This window comes from Meles meles, chromosome X (genome assembly GCF_922984935.1).
Source record: "Meles meles chromosome X, mMelMel3.1 paternal haplotype, whole genome shotgun sequence".
In the NCBI taxonomy this organism is placed as follows: Eukaryota; Metazoa; Chordata; class Mammalia; order Carnivora; family Mustelidae; genus Meles; species Meles meles.
The window spans coordinates 90,499,009-90,516,863 of record NC_060087.1 but is presented as its reverse complement, the minus strand read 5'-3'; the positions used below and the strand labels follow the sequence as shown (position 1 = coordinate 90,516,863).

The 17,855-nt window shown below is 49.8% G+C and overlaps 1 protein-coding gene across 3 annotated transcripts in view; it reads left to right on the top strand.

Moving 5' to 3' along the window:
- The window catches only part of COL4A6 (collagen type IV alpha 6 chain), a 282,697-nt gene extending 266,185 nt beyond the window's left edge, over positions 1-16,512 (top strand). For all 3 annotated transcript variants that reach the window (XM_045996296.1, XM_045996297.1, XM_045996295.1), the window contains 14 exons: positions 74-137; positions 1,172-1,246; positions 1,753-1,860; positions 1,954-2,061; positions 2,585-2,656; positions 2,991-3,116; positions 6,994-7,110; positions 7,424-7,585; positions 7,753-7,851; positions 9,458-9,604; positions 10,325-10,441; positions 11,307-11,498; positions 12,219-12,505; positions 14,871-16,512. In XM_045996296.1, the coding sequence (XP_045852252.1) occupies positions 74-137; positions 1,172-1,246; positions 1,753-1,860; positions 1,954-2,061; positions 2,585-2,656; positions 2,991-3,116; positions 6,994-7,110; positions 7,424-7,585; positions 7,753-7,851; positions 9,458-9,604; positions 10,325-10,441; positions 11,307-11,498; positions 12,219-12,505; positions 14,871-15,131 (1,935 nt within the window). In that variant the 3' untranslated portion in view covers positions 15,132-16,512. The remainder of the gene's footprint in view (positions 1-73; positions 138-1,171; positions 1,247-1,752; positions 1,861-1,953; positions 2,062-2,584; positions 2,657-2,990; positions 3,117-6,993; positions 7,111-7,423; positions 7,586-7,752; positions 7,852-9,457; positions 9,605-10,324; positions 10,442-11,306; positions 11,499-12,218; positions 12,506-14,870) is intronic.
- The last annotated feature ends 1,343 nt before the right edge of the window (positions 16,513-17,855 follow it).

Sequence of the window (17,855 nt, the reverse complement as noted above, 5' to 3'; positions counted from 1 at the left end):
GGTGGGTGGGAGGTGAGAGTGTGGAAGGCCCTGAGCTCCGGGCAGAAATAATGATTTCCATATTACTTTGAAGGGTTCACAGGGCCTTAGTGGAGCTCCCGGACTCCCAGGAACATTTGGTTTCCCAGGTTCAAAAGGTGAGGAGCATAATCCCCTCCAGTCCTATCCATGTTGATGCAGATGGTGGGCCTTCATCCTTTCTGATGGCTGAGTTACAGTCCATTGTACATATACTAAGTGAAATAAGCCAAAAAGAGAAAGACAATTATATGGTTTCACTCATATGTGGAACATAAGGAACAGCACAGAGGACCACGGGCAAGGGAGGGAAAACTGAATGGGAAGAAATCAGAGAGGAAGACAAACCATGAGAGACTTGGACTCCAGGAAACAAACTGAAGTTTACAGAAGGAAGGGGAGTAGGGGGCTGGGGTAACCAGCGATGAGTATTAAGGAGGGTACGTGTGGTGATGAGCATTGGGTGTTATATGAAACTAATGAATCATGGAACACTACATCAAAAACTTATGATGTACTATATGCTGGCTAAATGAACATAACAATATTTTTTTTTAAAGTTGAGGAGCATTTTCTCTTTTAATGGGTGTTTCCAGAGTAAGGTGGATTTCTAGCAGGCTCAGGGATCTTGGGGAAGGAAACTCGGTGTTCAAAGGGAAGTGAAGTGATTTACCTTTTCCCTTTGGCCAAGCCCCCTTCTCAGACTTTGCTCCTCAAACATGTGTGACAAACAGTGATTTGACCCACTCGCCTTCCAAACTCAGCAGCAGAGGAGGGCCTCAGCTCAAGACAGTGTTATTTTTTTCTCTGCTGAACCCAGCCCACAGGGCAGGAAAATTTCCCATACTTGCCATCATCGTTGTTTCATTCTGGGATGGTTTTGCACCCCTCCTCCCATCTTCTCTGCCCATACTGAATCTAGCGATGTCTTCCCAGTGGAGATATGCTTCACATAATAGCATTTCTTGCCAATAGCCTGATAGCATCCCAGCCTTTTTTTGGTGATTGGTCACTTTTGTCCAATGCATACTTTTGTCAAAGATCTCCTCTAGCTACATTGAATCTGAAAAGGTTTTGCCATCAAAAGATCTCTTTGCTGCAAAATGAGGTCTAGTTCCTCTTGACCACTTGGACAATATCTTCATATCCCCAGGAGATCAAGGTCAGACATTTGGAATTTCTGGTAGCCCAGGACCCAAGGGACAACCTGGGGAGTCTGGTTTTAAAGGTAAGTCTTCTGTCCTTTTATCTCATGTGTCTCACAGACTCCTCAAAACTGAGGATTAGGAGGAATTGGGGAGGTCAACCCCCAAGTTCTGTAACTTCTATCCAGTGCAGAGAAATTTCTACCCTGACACATATCTACTCATAGGCAGCCCACAGTTTCCCCAAGCAAACCAGTTTATTTTCCCTTGAGACTCATGGGGTAAGTCTAGTAAGACCTTTGGGATAATGGCTTCCCTTCCTTGGTTTATAGTTATCTAAACTGGTTCTCAGACATTTCCACCCATTGCTCCTCCTTATGGGGGCACTCAGAACACGTTGACTTACCTTAGTGGGCAGCACCTTGCAAATGCAAAGACAGCTACCATTACTATCTTTTTCAGAGGCTTTTCCTGGACCTGGCTCTCTTGAGATTTCAAGTAGATTTCCTTTCCTGCTGCCTCTCTCCCTGGGAGAAACATGGTGCCTGAAACAGGGCCTGACCACTCAGCATTTTTCTTAATTTTGTAGGCATGAAAGGAACAGATGGAATCATTGGTGATGTGGGTTTCCCAGGAAGCAAAGGTGAAGATGGGAATGTTGGGATTTCTGGAGATGTTGGCCTTCCTGGCTCCCCAGGTACCGTGCCACCCGATGACTGTATTCTGAAAAACTGGGGGTTGGCATCAAGCCATGGTCCAGTCTGAGCTCCTGCCTTGCTTTCTCTTTCAGGGCTCCCCGGGACTGCAGGCATGAGAGGAAATCCAGGGTTTCCAGGTTCTCCAGGCCATCCAGGGGCGCCTGGGCCCCTGGGACCCTCTGGCCTAATGGGAACCAAAGGTATGTGTATTTGAGAGGAGGTCATGGGGAAAGGGGTTCTTCTCTCAGATAAAGGACAGCAACTCCTTTATATTAGGAGACACTCTCTGGAGGCAAGCCGTTTCCAGGGGAGTCACTGGCTGGGCCACGTGATGGAAGAGGAGAACATGGAATACATGGAGAGAAGAGTTAGCGAGGAAGGCTGTCATCCTGGCACACGTAGTCTTCCTGGCATCAGGGTTGGACAGCAAGTCTCTGGCTGCTGGCACCTCTAGGTCTTGGCATTGCCACACTGTGTCCTCAAAGAGACTGAATCATCTACCGCCCTGCTCTTAAAGCTGTATGGGTCTCTAAGGAGAGTCAGGAAGTGGTAGGGTGGAGGTTAGAGAATGGTCTGCTCTCCCTTAGTGCATTGAGTAATGCCTCCAGAAAGACCAGGGCCTTTAAAATGAGGACTTCGCAAGGCCCTGGGGGGCAGGACCTTTGGCTGACCCTTCATGATTCAAAAGTTGCCGGAGCCATTTCTGATACTCGGTCTCCTCAGGTTTCCCTGGACTTCCTGGTTTACATGGACTGAATGGGCTTCCAGGAACCAAGGGAACCCATGGAAATCCAGGTGAGGAAGACCCTCAAGGGCAAGAAGGAGAGCATCAGCTCTTCCAGAAGGCTGGCGGGGGCTGGCCATAAGTTCTCAACTGTGGGGTATCCCATATCCTTCAGCTCATAGATCTCCTTGCCAGCCCCCTCCTGCCCAGGTCTGAGGTGCCTTGATTTGTGGAGGAAGGAGGAACGGGGAAGAAGTTTGTCCTTCTACCCAGAATGAGCTCTCCTTCTGGTTACTTAAGTACTCCTTTTCTGGCGTGTGTCACACAGTCCCTGAGCCTGTGAGCTAGGCATGAGGGCCTCAGCTGCACTGAGTTCTGCCCCTCTCTGTCTGCATCTCCTCCTAGGACCTAGTATAACCGGCGTGCCTGGGCCAGCTGGCCTGCCTGGTCCCAAAGGGGAAAGAGGTTCTCCAGGAACTGGCCTCGGAGCCCCAGGGAAGCCTGGCATGAAAGGACAAAAAGGTGGCCGAGGTAAGTGAGCCCAAGTCAGGCCTTGTAGAAGCTGAGTAAGGCCCGGCCAGGGAGCCAAGGTTGGGGCTCCTCGGGGCCACATGGCTCACAGTGTTGAGTTGTGCATATCTTCACGTCCCTGGGGATCATGGAACTCAATGGACCTGACTGCTGAGCTGGGGGCCATGCTTAGGGCTTTTCCAGAAGGCATGTCAGGGAGAAGTCGAGTGAGCTCCCTTTAGCCTCCTTATTCCCTCCTGCTCTCCCTTATTAACCCCGGGGTCCTTGGCTAGGGCCTGACTTTAAAGGTCTTGAGGGACAGGGCTTGACCACTTAGCAAGAGATTTGCCAGAAGGTCCTCAACATCCAGGGTGGATGGCGCTCTACTGCCAGGGCCCTTAAAAGACAGCATGGCTGCCGGAAGGAGCCCAAGACTAAGAGGATAAATGTCTCCATAGGCTAGGCACTCACAGCCACGCAGGATCTGTGGGGTTTACTAGAAAGCAGTTTTTTCCCTCATCTCAGCCCCTGACTCATGGTGTCATCTGAAGTCTCCTTCTGAGCCTTCCCTTCCCTACCTCACAAATGGTGAAAATGAATTCTGATTTTCTCCTTCTCCTTGGGAATGTTCTGAAGACCCAGATACAAGGCACTCCATGTAAGACAGGAAACAAATTTAGTGTAGCATCTCACCTAGGAGTATGGGCTCTGAAGTCAGACTGCTGGATTCAAATTCCAGCTCGACCCCTCAATGGCTATATGACCTTGAACAAGGAAATGACTCGCCCCTCAGTCCTCAACGGACTCTTCATTTTCCTTTTCTATGAAATGGGCATAATAAGAGAATCGACTACACAGGTTTGGTGAGGAACCAATGAGGAGTGAGGTAATAGGTATGAAAGCACTTAGCACAGCATCTGGCACATAGTAGGTGCTTAAGAAATGTCCATTATATCATGATGTATTCCCTGGGCAATCCTATTTGCAAAATGTTCTGCACCTCTGTTTGTTCCTGGAGCCTGAGGGCCCCCTGCCTCTTATTTATGTGCATGTTTGTATAATGCATGTCTGTTTTCCAGGAACTAATTCCTACATTAATTCATTTTCTGCTGAATTTTATATTGGTGCATCTGCTCTCTCTGTGTTTCCTCTTTCTTTTGGTCTGGACCAACCTATTCTTTTCTGAAAGCCAGCAGCTTCTCCCTAGTGGGGGCTCCCACAGGGTCTGAGCCTATAGGCAGAGAGAGTGTGGCTTTTTTCACAGGAAGTAGAAAGAGGGGACCTGGATAGAAGCAAAACCCGGATGGTTTCCCATCATGACTATGGATGCCTAGTCATTAAATTATCCATTTCCTTTCACTCTCTGCGGTAATAAGAAAATCACAATGACAAATGTAGTAAAAAGCACATGTGAAAGGGGCATCTGGGTGGCTCAGTGGGTTAAAGCCTCTGCCTTCAGCTCAGGTCACGATTCCAGAGTCCTGGGATCAAGCCCCACGTCGGGCTCTCTGCTCAGCAGGGAGCCTGCTTCCCTTCCTCCTCTCTCTCTCTCTGCCTGCCTCTCTGACTACTTGTGATCTCTGTCTGTCAAATAAATAAATAAAATCTTTAAAAAAAAAGCACATGTGAAGATGCCTACATTTCAGGAACACCATGTTGATTTAAAACAAACAAAGAAAAATAAACAAACAAAAACCCAAGTTGCAGAGGAAGACGTTAGGTATGATTCCACTGATCAAAGTTTATAAATAAATGAAAGCAGGCAATATATCTTTTAAGGACACAGATACGTGTGTTCAAACTGGGAACACGGAACACAAAATTCCCTTGGAAGGGAGGGAAGGTAGTAGGGATCTGTGAAGGGCATGCAAGGAAATTCAAAGGTAACACGCTCTTCTTTTCCTTAAATTGGGTGGTTGGAACAGAGATGCTCATTTTTATCTGGGTGATTTTTTACTTGCGACTTATAAATATTCTTATGCTCCTCTCAATATCTAATTAAAACATGGTTTTAAAAGTACAGCAAATATCTTCCCCCCATAGAAACCTATCTCTGTTATGATTGTAGAAATCAGTGTAAAATGAAGATTTACCCCAAAGCAAACTTCCTAAACCAGTTCCTGTCGTATAATACCTTTATCTAAATAACTTTGAATCCCACCATTGATTTTCTCATTTGCACTAAATATTTAGAGGCTGTATTTATGTATCTAGGCTTAAGTCTTGGACACTCAAATGAGTTGGAAAAACATGCCATCTGGCATTTTCACCTACTCCTTTAAAGTGCCTCATTCTTAAATAAATACGTGAATTTTTTTTTTAACTACTTGAGATCAGTAGAACCTGTATTTCAGTTTTAATGCTAAATTGGCAGAATTTGAAACTCAAGAAACAGGTAAAAAGAGAAGGCACTTCCAAAAACTACTATGGGAGCTTTTTATAGTCTGTGTGCTGCCCATAGTACCATCTGGTGTCTTGCATATTGCTTTTTGCTTCATTCACTATATACATATTTTATATATATAAATATATGTATGTGTATATATAAAGCTATATTTTCAGGAAAAAAACACAATATGTCTTTCTTTTCAGATGTTTACCTTTGTGATAAAGAAAAATACTTGAAAGGTTCATCGAGACCTAACTGACCATACTTATAAGTAGCCCCACATGGCTTTACAACTGGTTTTTCTTGTTTTCAGACCTATAATAATTGGAGCCTTTTCTTGAAATTTACGTTTTTATCCTTTACGTTCCATCTGCATTCAGTTCACTAATGAGCTGTAAAAACCTCCGGAATTCACTAATCTGCCATCTTTCTTCATGCATTTTTATGGATTTACTATTTCTTTAACGAAACACAAGAAGTTCCACCTTAGTATTTTTGGCTTTCTTCATCAGAAAAACAAAAATTCAACATTAGTATTTTTGGATTTTATTGTTATAAACAAAAATCATCTCAACCACCAGAATAGTTGATCAACCAGTGGGAATATATTTCTCTTCCTTGGAATGTATTCTAGAATATGTCAAAATAATAAATATGTTTCTTTCATGCTACAAGTTCAAGATGGACTTCAACATTTTCCATATGGCTTTGATGCGGTTTCTGACCAAGATTCCATGTATGTCTTTGTGTGCATATTCAATAAATCTGTAATCCATTGAAATTTTCTGGTTTTGAGCGTTATAGTAGAAATTGTTGCACAAATGGAAAACATGTAAAAAATATCAGAGCAGATGAGTATTTTTGTATCTACTCTAATAAATAGCTTTTTTCTTTGATCAAAAGGGGGGAAGGGATATGGTTTAGAGAAATTAAGCAAGCATCCAGCTGATATCATGAGTTGTCTGTAAAAGCATTTTCCAGTTTACCTAGAAGACCCAGAAATTAGCCCTAGAAGACACTGGTAGCCGCAGCCCTCTTGGGACCTCCACTCAGACCCAGCAGGCGGCTGTTTTGGCTGGAGCCCATGCCCCACCCCACCCCTTATACTTTCTCTGGGAAGCCCCAGACAGAACTGGCTAATTCAATGAAAATGTGCCACAGGGCCAGGAGGTTTAAAAACACTTCAGGAAACTTCAGTTCCAGGTGCTATACTCATCATGCCTTCTTTTCTTCCCCATTTGAGGGAAATATGTCTGAAATATTTCCATTTCCCCTGACACTGAGAGCTAGAACTTTCCAAAGCTCCATCCCAAGGAGGAACCAAGGCACCTGCTGGGGGTGGGGGTGGAGTGGAGGAGGGAGCGTGGGGCAGGGGAGAACAGGGAATCACTGTGACCTTGTGTGTCTGCTGGCCTTCGCCAGTCTGGCCCCCACTTAACCCCTTCCATTTTCTCTGGGAAAGCTGACCATATCAAGCCCATAGTGGCCCCTTTCATTTATTCTTTGCAGGTTTTCCAGGTCTCCAGGGTCCTGTTGGTCTGCCTGGTGCCCCAGGCCTCTCCTTGCCCTCAGTCATAGTGGGACAGCCTGGCGACCCTGGGCGACCAGGCCTAGATGGAGAGAGAGGTAAAGACAGGATGCCCTGAGGAGGTTTGTCGGATTTGGGAGAGGTTCTGATACAGTCCGGCCACATTCCTACTGCTGGACATACATGGGCCTGCTTGGCGTCACATCCCTCCCCCAGCAGGGACACAGGGGACTGGACCAGGCTGCATCTGCTTGGAGGGTTTGGGAAGGTCCAGGCACTGGGACCCCACACACAGCAAGGGAACATACTCTGCCCCAGGAATGGGCTTTGTCTTCCTAGCAGCCCCAAGGCCTTTGGTGGTGTACACTTCCTGCTCATCTGCCCTCATTCCTCTTCTGATCTTATCCTTAGGCCGCCCCGGCTCCCCGGGGCCCCCAGGGCCCCCTGGGCCATCCTCTGATCAAGGTGACCCTGGAGATTCTGGCTTCCCTGGAGTTCCTGGCCCTCAAGGGCCCATGGGAGACCAAGGAATTTCAGGTTTCTCCGGCCTCCCAGGAGAGCTAGGACTGAAAGGTATGGCTGCACGGCTGGCTGTTAGGCCCTCTCCCACTCCACAGTTAGAGATGGCCCCTTCCTGATCATGCCCTTCCCACCCTCAAATCTGCCCAGTCTCGACCCTGCTGTCCCCCACCTGCACCACCGTGCCAGGCCCTAACTTGATTTCCCTTGGACTTTGCCAGGCGTGAGAGGTGAGCCTGGCTTCATGGGGATTCCAGGCAAAGTTGGGCCACCTGGAGACCCAGGACTTCCTGGAATGAAGGGGAAGGCGGGGCCCAGAGGTGAGTTGAGAGCACGTGCCTGGATGCTCCTGAGCTTGAGGGACGGGTCTGGGGGTCACGAACCTACAGGAGCCTACCTACACTGCTCACCACACCAAGAAAGCCTGGATGTCTGAGGCAGCTGAATGAAGCTCCCCCAGGGAAGGTATCTCCCCAGCTTGGGGACATCGCTGCCTCTGGCCACTTCTGGGACTGAAGGTCACCACCACCATGAGTTCGGCTGCTGATCTCCCCTCTGCACTCTTTCTGCCTCTGCGGGCACATTCGTTTGGTTTGCACTCATCGCCACTTAGCCATAGGCTCAATTCTGGAAATGAAGGACTATTTCCATCCTTTACCACCATCCCCTCATGCACACCCAAACTGTTAGCAAGCCCTGCGGGCTGCTTCCCCTCAATCTGTGTGCATCTGCTCACCTCTCAGCCGGTCCCTGGCTGCCACCTGGGTTCAGGGCACAGCCAGTTCTCAAAGGAATCATTGCAGTGACCTGCTAACTGGCCTCTTGGCTTCCTCCCCTGTTAGGCAGCTCCCCCAACAATCATTTCTCCATGAAGCAGAGAGATCTTATAAAACATAAATCCTCCACTGGCTTCCCATAGCAGAGCAATGAACTGTGATTCCCAAAGTCCCATGGGACAACTCTCTCTTCATCCTCATCATCAGCGCTTCCTCTTTTCTGTTCCCCTTCTTTGCCACACCAGCCTCTTTCATTTAGCCAACCTAGTTGACCCCAGGGCCTTTGCACAGGTGAGGTCTACTTCCTTGAGTCCTCTTGCCCTCCACTCCACCCCTGCTCCTTCTCATCTTTAATGGTCTCAGCTTAAATGTCCCTGCTTCTAAGAGGCCACTTCTTACTCTTTCTCAAGCAGATTCTCCACCCCAGCCCCCCGCCCAGCTCACCGTCACAGTCTGTGGCACTGTCACTGAGCTGTTCGTTTCCTTTGTAGCGCTTCTCACAACTTGCAGGGAGATGAATGGTATTTGTCAGGTTATGCATCTCCCATCTTTCTCACCAGACCGTAATCTCCACAATGTTCTGTGCCCCAGTCTACTAGGGAGTGCCCCATAACAGGCACTTGAAAAATATTTGGTTAATGAAATAGTAAGCAAATCAGCTCATGTGTCTCTTCATAAACTGGCAGGCCAGGCTCAGGGTCCTAGGCTGTGGTGCCAGCTGAATCTCTGAGATTGGACTCCTCCCCTTGGCCTCCTTGGCCCTATGTTCTGACCAGTGAGGGAGCAAACCAATGACGCCAGCCCCAGACAAAATCTCAGGCCACCTTATTGGCCACAAATGTGTCCTGAATTGCCTACCATGTCCCAGGCCTTAGGAAACCATGTCCCAGACCCTGAGGAAACATGATGAATGTAACCCACTCCCTGCCTTCTAGCAGTTACCAGTTCACTGGGGAGGTAGGTGGGTAAAGAGGACATCACATAAAGGGTAGTGACATTCTTTCTGGACGGATCCAGTGGGGACTGTGGGGGCAAACAGCAAAGGCAGAAAGCGGGCAATGGCCAGGTAGGAAAGCAAGCTTCTGGGGCCCTGTGCCGGCTGCCTCCTCTGCCTCCACCTAATATTTCCATCTCTCCCACTTGTCCCCAGGCTTTTCCGGACCCCAAGGTGCTCCTGGACAAACACCAATTACAGAAGCTGTTCAGGTTCCTCCTGGACCCATGGGTCTACCAGGCATCGATGGCATCCCTGGCCTCACGGGAGACCCTGGGGTTCAAGGCCCTGTAGGCCTCCAAGGTAAGGAGAGCATCAGCGACAGGGGACTTCTCGGGGAGGGGAGTTAAGACAACCTGGCTGAGAGACTGAAGCAACTGGCTGGGATCTCCGGCTCAGAGCATTTCCTCCATTCCTTCACAAAACCCCCAAACTTTTTGTTGGGAAGCGGGGGCCAGCAAGGTCAACAGAAGTACTTGGCTTTAGAAAATGTGTGGGCAGAACATAGCAACTACTCCGGGCAGGGCAGTGCTTCCCTTTCTAATGTGCTGCTGAGGGAAGGAGGAAGTGTGGTGGGAGGTCAAGAGCCATGGACAAAGCCCGAGGCTTGGTGCGGGTTGGTGGTCAGGAAACCCAGCTTCCAATTCCAGCTTCCAATCCCAGCTGATGCACCAGCTCCGGTAAGTGAGTAGTCTCTCTGGGTGCAGGTGTTCTCATCTCCGACATGGGACTCTGACAGTTTCTGTGCCTTCTGGGCATAGCTGGGAGGATGAGAAGAAGGGAGGAGTAGGTGTGAGGGGGCTCAGAAGGGCTAAATGCAGAGCAGTGGTCCCAGCACAGAGAAGCCAGGCCAGGAAGCTAAGGACTAGCAGAGGCAGCTCAGCCCGGGAGTGCTCTAACATGATGGTCAGTGTGCCCTCTCCTGGTCAGTTCTGGGCATAACACACAAGTCCTTTTTCCCTGGGGCCTGCTTTCAAGGACTTCCCACACTGAGTCCCAGCTGCTGGCCTTCTCTCCTTGCAGGCTCCAAAGGTTTACCAGGCATCCCTGGCAAAGGGGGCCTCAACGGACTCCCCGGCCCACCTGGGGCTCTCGGTGACCCTGGTCTTCCTGGACTGCAAGGCCCTCCAGGATTTGAAGGTGTGGTAATGTCAGCACCAGGGGGCCGAGGGTTTCCATGAGGGTAGGGGGATTTGGAGTGAGCCAGAATCTCACATCTGAGAAACAGGAAATGGGGCAGTAAAGCCTGACACTGATAGGAGCCTGGAAAACCAGACTGCATTTCATTCGCTCCCATCCACCTCTGAGCCTAGGAAGGATGAGAGCCCCACATTCTGGAAGGCAAAGGCCTCCTTCCAAATCCTTCTCTGGATTCCCTTCCCTGAGAGTTATGACTGTCCTCTAGCCTGGCCCCTGGCCCTGCATCTCCCCTCTTCTACCCTGGGATTCTGACATAGATGGGAAGGGGGTAGTTCAAGGCATAAGAAAGTCTGAGATGAGGAATGGCTGCTACTTACTTCCCATTTGGTAACAGGGATGGCAAATCAGTTGTCCTGCGCAGAGAACAGCTCTGAGACGCAGTGGGAAAGGGGGTACGATTAACTAGCCATGTCTTCCATGGGCAGGAGAACTGGCGGGATTTTTGCCCCACTAGTCCCAATTCTGCTTTTGCTGCCTCTGATTCAGCAGGGGCCCGGTTATGTCCTGGGAGAGCCTGCAAGCTCCAAGGATTTGCCCCCTAGGCCCCCTCCTGCCCTCAAAGAGGACAGGAGGCCTGGCGGCTGTGGGAGGAGAACTGGATAAGCACACTTTTTCAAATAGGGACTCCACGGCTGGATACGCCTGAGGGGGCATTCCAGCTCCACAGGCTGGGGGACTTGTGAGCCTGTTCCATTGTCCACAAGGTTGTCGTGAGAATCCAGTGAGCCCAGCTGGATGCTCGGCCTGAGGTCAGTGGCTGCCTTTATAAGCGGCTCACCCCCGCTTCCTGCTGTCTCCCTTTCAGGCGCTCCAGGGAAGAAGGGTCCCTTTGGGAGGGCTGGAGTGCCTGGGCAGAGCGTGAGAGTGGGGTACACCTTGGTGAAGCACAGCCAGTCGGAACAGGTGCCCCTGTGCCCTGTCGGAATGAGCCAGCTGTGGGTAGGTTACAGCTTGTTGTTCGTAGAGGGACAGGAGAAAGCCCACAACCAGGACCTGGGTAAGTACCGGCTCTGACACCAGCCTTGGTCATCCCCTACCACCACCACCACAGGGATCAAGAGCTCCCCTCTTCTGTCCTCTCAGCCTGGGGTGGGCCCACCACTGAGTAGCAGGATTCCAATAGTAGCTGTCACGTCAGTCATATCTGGGTTTAAACCCTGGCGCTCCCACTTACTGGCTGGGAAACCTAGATGAGTTCTTCAACCTCTCTGAACTGCCAGTTCCTCCTTAAATGGAAACAAAGCTAAGGCTAGTACCTATCTCAGAGGCTGCTATAAGGATTACATGAATCACCCAATGGAAAACGCTTAGGACAATGTTCGGCATGTTAAGCAGGAGTAATAATAATAATATGACCTGTGGGGCAACAGCAATTACCCGGGAATTAATTGTATTGTCTACAGGTGTGCCGACTGTGAACCACAGACTCACTCTATTCAATGCAGATTTGACAAGCAGATTAATTAGGGAGTCATTCCACGGCTTAGACAAAGATTCCTTTCATTCCCAAGCTTCCCTGGTGTGTTGAGAATAGGATTTGACCAACAGACACCAGCGGATGCATGATGTTCCAGGCCTGGAAGGAGGGCTGTCCCTGCTCTGGGACAAGTGGCTGGGTGCCAACAGGGCCAGTCCAGCCCTGGCAGCTCTGGGCACCATCCCAGCCCCGCCTCTCAGCCCCACCTTACCTGCCCGTGCCCACCTGCTCTCCTTCCAGGCTTTGCTGGCTCCTGCCTGCCCCGCTTCAGCACCATGCCCTTCATCTACTGCAACATGGACGAAGTGTGCCACTACGCCGGGCGTAATGACAAATCCTACTGGCTCTCCACCACCGCCCCCATTCCCATGATGCCCGTGGGCCAGGCCCAGATCCCGCAGTACATCAGCCGCTGCTCTGTGTGTGAGGCGCCCTCACAGGCCATTGCTGTGCACAGTCAGGATGTCACCATCCCGCGGTGCCCCCTGGGCTGGCGCAGCCTGTGGATCGGGTACTCCTTCCTCATGGTGAGGCCCTTCCTTGCCCCCTTCCCCAGTGTAGAGGCAGAGGGTGGTGGCAGGGGTTGGGGGGGGACCCTGGGAGGGTCCCTCAGGCAGGTTCGCAGGCTCAAGCGACATGATGTAGGAAGCACAGAATTTGAAATGAAGGAAGAGGCTTGGCCTGACCTTGGCTGAGTTCTGCATGAATGATGGGAAATTCTGAGAGTGAGTAGAAGGGAGCAGTTTGCACCTAGCAGTCCAGGGTGAGAATATCTATGAATCACGGGCAGAGGCCCTAATGTCTCCATGCCTGCTTCAGGTACACGACAAGCGAGGGAGGGAGGTGAGAGCCGATCCCAGTGGACAGTGAGGGAGAGGCTGCCCCCCTCCCCAAGGCTGGGACACACTCTCATGGTCCAGGCTGGGCATAGCCACTCCTCCTCTTCTGCCCACGGTCCCAAGCCCCTCCAGCCACCTCCATGTCCTCCTGAAAGGCTCAGATGAAGGTGTACTCTGTTTTTACATCCTTACTAAGGATTTTGCTGCTTGCCCGCTGTGGTGGGAGAGCTGTATGTCTTGGTAAGAAAGAGCTGAGAACATCTGCAAGCCCAAGGAGGCATCAACTCCCTCACACGCCATTCTGTGTGAATATTCGGGGGGCTGGGAGGGTCAGACATTAAATGAGCAAAAGGCAGGTTTTGGGCTGAGAACATCTGCAAGCCCAAGGAGGCATCAACTCCCTCACACGCCATTCTGTGTGAATATTCAGGGGACCGGGAGGGTCAGACATTAAATGAGCAAAAGGCAGGTTTCGGGCCAGAATGGCTCCCAAGGAACACCAGGGTGGCCCCTGCTGAAGTACTCTGCCTCGCCAGAGCATCCTTGCTAGATCACCAGCGGTGAGATGACCAGAAAGTGTCTTTGAAGAATTACCAAAGCCGTAGGCCTCCTCACATTAGTGTGCTCACCTGGGATGAGGTACTTCCTTGTTTTGCTCTGTGTGAAATGGGCAGTTTATCCCCATGTGATACAGAGTCCACTCACCTCTCCTTCTGTCCCATCCACCACCCAGACCAGGAAATAAGTCAAAAAGGCCCCTGAGTTTCCACAAGGAATAGTACAAAAGTTGTACAAAATCACCTGTGTTTTGCTCCTGGGAGCACTCTTAAGTCCTTACTCAGAATCTCTTTACTCTTACTTTTCACAGAATTCTAACGTTCTAGAATATCCATATTTTCCTGAAAACCTGTAAGGGTGGGAATTTGGACTGCCTAATATGGCATCTTGGGACCATAAGTCATGCCTGCTAAGGAGAAAAGAGGGAGAAAATTATTCAAAGGTGGCCTAGGAACTCTGGGGACACAACTGTCCAATGCAAAAAGCAACATTCCCAACAGCAAGCCTGAGTCCTGTGCCAAGTGTAAAATACACAGCGTCCGCCCAATTAGTAAGGCAGGGTAGTGTGTCCTTTGTTCCAGAACATGTTCGATATGGGGATCAAAATGAGGAAAGCTTTGATGCTTCATGTATCAGGAAAATCCTTCTAAGGAGACTAACCCTCCCGGAGCTGTGTAAAGCAAGCCATCCCTGAGCGTCCAACTTGGGCATCTGTCCCATTGGCCATTTGCTGACCCTAGGGATAAAGCCTCTTCCTCACCCACTGTGGTCCAGCTAATACCCCAGCTGACATGAAGGGAGAGGGGGTGGGGAGTGCAGCGACAGGGTCTGCTATCTGTGGGTACAGTGACTGGCGACTATGGGCTAATGAATGGTACTGACATTGGATGCTGAAGGAGCCCTGAAGCGGGGGCCAGGACGCAAGGCCACATATGAGGCCCACTTGTGCTCAGCAAGCAACAATGCTCTGTGTTGTCCTAAAGGGTGTAGTACAGATGGAAACGTAAGAAGTTCTAAGGAAGCTAACTGCAGAGCTGACACTATTCATAGATAAGCTGGGGGAGGGGCCCAGGGTTTAGCCACTTGATAGAGTACCATGTGCTCTTCTTGGGGTTCACCATCAAGGGCATGGAGTAGACAAGGGTTTGGAGAAGACCTGCATTCTAAAACCTACTGAATCTGCCTTCATTCAGCTTTTCTCAGACTTACTTGCCCGCGGGGATTGGCAGGGAGCCGCCGAACACACTTCAGAACTCAGTGGGATGTTGGGAGTTTGGGGGGCAGGACACTGACCAAGAGGTCCCCGCTACCCAAGGGCAGTGGGTTAGGAGGTCACTTGGGGAGCTTGGAGGGAATGCTCCTGGCCCTGAGGAGCTACAAGCTCAAGTGGTCCTAGGAAGTTTCGGGGTGCAGGCTAGATGCTAGGGCTGAGCCAGGGGCCAGAGCTGCGTTGCGGAAGGGCCCAGGGCTGAAGCGCTGACCCCATCTGTTGCAGCATACCGCAGCGGGCGCTGAGGGCGGTGGCCAGTCCCTGGTCTCCCCGGGCTCCTGCCTGGAGGATTTCCGAGCCACTCCTTTCATCGAGTGCAGCGGGGCCCGGGGCACCTGCCACTACTTTGCCAACAAGTACAGTTTCTGGCTGACGACGGTGGAAGAGACGCAGCAGTTTAGGGAGGAACCGGTGTCTGAAACACTCAAGGCCGGGCAGCTCCACACCCGCGTCAGCCGCTGCCAGGTGTGTATGAAAAGCCTGTAAAGGGGCACCTGCCGCACCCCACCCCCTGCCTGCCCCTCCCCCACACAACGGTCACCTCACAGCTGAAGAAGGAAGGACCTCTGCCCTGTTGCCTCTCCATCAAGTCGTACATTGGAGTCTCCTGAGGGCTGGACTACTGGACACTGGTCACCTTGACCATCAGGCCCGATGGGTGAGCCCACCCTACTGGGGTCTGCTGTCCCATTTCAACCTGGTGCTGTTGTTGGATGTGGATGTTTGCAGGCTTATTCATGGCTACCTCAGAAAGACCTGCTGCGCGACTGCTTTCTTAGACTCCTAGCTTTCCTCATTGTCTTGATCAGAAAGCCCTTCACCATAGCTGAGAAGTCATTTCTTTCTGTCCAGAGGTCACCACATTATTTGGCTTAAACCAGAAGCTGGTGTTTCCACATTCAGCCAGAAAATTCTCTGGCTGAACATTCACAGGGTGGCTTGAGCCTGCATGGGGGCAAGCTCTTACTCATCCAGGGGACCCACTGTGTCTAGGCAGGCGGTGGACCTGGATTGGGGTACCCACCAGGAGCCCGGGGTGCTCTTTGGTTCCTTCGAGGGTGAGCCAAGCTGGGCCCCAGGGTGCTTCAGGAGGGGGCTTGTTAACTTCAGATGGTCCCCAGTGAATTACTTCCTCCTTGCCAGCGCCCTCCCCAGCCAGAGACCTAGAACTTGGCCTAATCCAGAGTAGAGCAGGGGAGGCACCAAGTGCAGCCAGGCCCAGAAAGGGAAATGAGAACCACACCCCTTTCTCCCAGGCCGGGATGGGGGTGGTGGGGTGGGGTGGGGGTTGGGGGCAGAGAGGCGGATGGGTAAGAAGGTGTGAATTTTGCTTTGGACTCCAGGAACCAAAAAAGACAAAGCCCTTGTCCCAGTTTCTCAGAGGTCCCTGTTTATTCCAAATGCCATCCAGATGTGTGCAGTGGGGCAAATTGAAGCCATGGTGTTTTGGGTCCTTTGCGTTCTGAGGTTGTTGTTAGAGACTTTCCATTAAAATGTCCATCCAATTGCTCTTTCACAGGTAGCCTGTTAAACTATTTTAATACATTGTTAAGTCTCATAGAAATCTAGCACACTCCTCTGCTTTGCAGTTGGCAGACCTAAAACAAGCTGGAGTGGACTATAAAGTGTATTGTGTTCTCTGCAGGGGGATGTGTTTTTACCACTTCCTCTGTTATCAGTTTCCCAGAATACCTAGCTATGCTAACATGAGGCAATTCTTTCCGGGTGATTCTGTTTCCTTAAATATTATGTAAACCATGCCAACACAGAGAAAGCAAAATCAGTGTAATCTGAATTACTGCTACCTTCACCTCCTGAGTAATAAGCATGCTGTCAGCTTTGTCCATTGCAAATAAAAGGAATCACACATCAACATTTGCTCTTTGGATGTTTTCTGATGAATACTTTTCTAAAGTCCATCTCGCTATAATTCGTGAGTTTCCCTCAGAGCCTGATAACACAAGTTGAGCTTTATAACATAATACTGAGGTGGAAAAAAAATACAATTAAAGTCAAAGGGCAGAAGGCAACAAATCCACAACTTCTTTCATAATACACCTACAACTGCTTTTAGCCCCATCCACGCTAGAGTTCAATAAATGGGTTTCCATACTTCTGGGGCTTCAGGATCCTTTACAGAGAAATCAAAAGTAGAGAAATGTTGGGGCACCTGGGTGGCACAGTCAGTTAAGCATCCAACTCTTGGTTTTGGCTCAAGTCGTGATCTCAGGGTCATGAGGCCAAGCCCCACATCAGGCTTCTCGCTCAATGAGGAGTCTGCTTGAGACTCTCTCTCCCTCTCCCTCTGCCCCTCTACCCCCCCCCCCCAATGTCACATGCATATGCTCATTCTCTATCTCATAAATAAATAAATAAAACATTTTTTAAAAAAGTAGAGACATGTTGAGGCTGTTAAAATCAAATCTGAGACATATATGCATATATTTGTATATGCACCAAATATATCTTCTGGACTGATAAGAAAGCCATGATGCTGGGAGCATTCAGAGAAGGGAACCGACCCATGGGAGGGAGAGACATTTTCAGTGTATATCATTTTGTACCTTTTGATTTTTGAACTACTGGAATATATTACCTACTGGGGAATAAATGGAATTCAAGGAAACAAGTGTTCTAATATTCCTACATATACAGAAAACAAAACAAAACAAACTTTAGTTTGGTGCTGGCTTTCAAGCTAGTGGTTGCTGGCCTTCCTCGGGCCTTGGTACAGAAGGGGGGTGAAATGCACCCAAGTTAAGAGGGAAGGAGAGAAACATGGGCTTGAAGTACAGCCACACAAAAGAGGGTTTAGCAAAACCAATTTGATCAAAATGTGCTTGAAGATTTGCTATGTTGCTCATCCTGAAACTGTTCGGAATTGCATTTGCTGCACAGATTAAATGTCACCACGTGAATAATTTTTTCTCATTATAGCTGTCAACCAAAATGGAGTCGAAGTCAAAGGACAATTTGGATTTCCCCCGAATCAACAATTTTAAGTCAGTGATTGGCAAACTACAGCCTGCACACCAAATCTCCAGCTCGCCACCTGCTTTTGTAAATAAAGTTTTGTTGGCTTCCAGCCAGGCTCCTTTGTGGGCACGCCAGCAATGGCTGCTTTTGCACTTTTGCACTTTGACCGTGGAGCTGAGTGGCTATGACAGAGACCATATGGCCTGCAAAACTGGAAGTGTTTACTATTTGGCC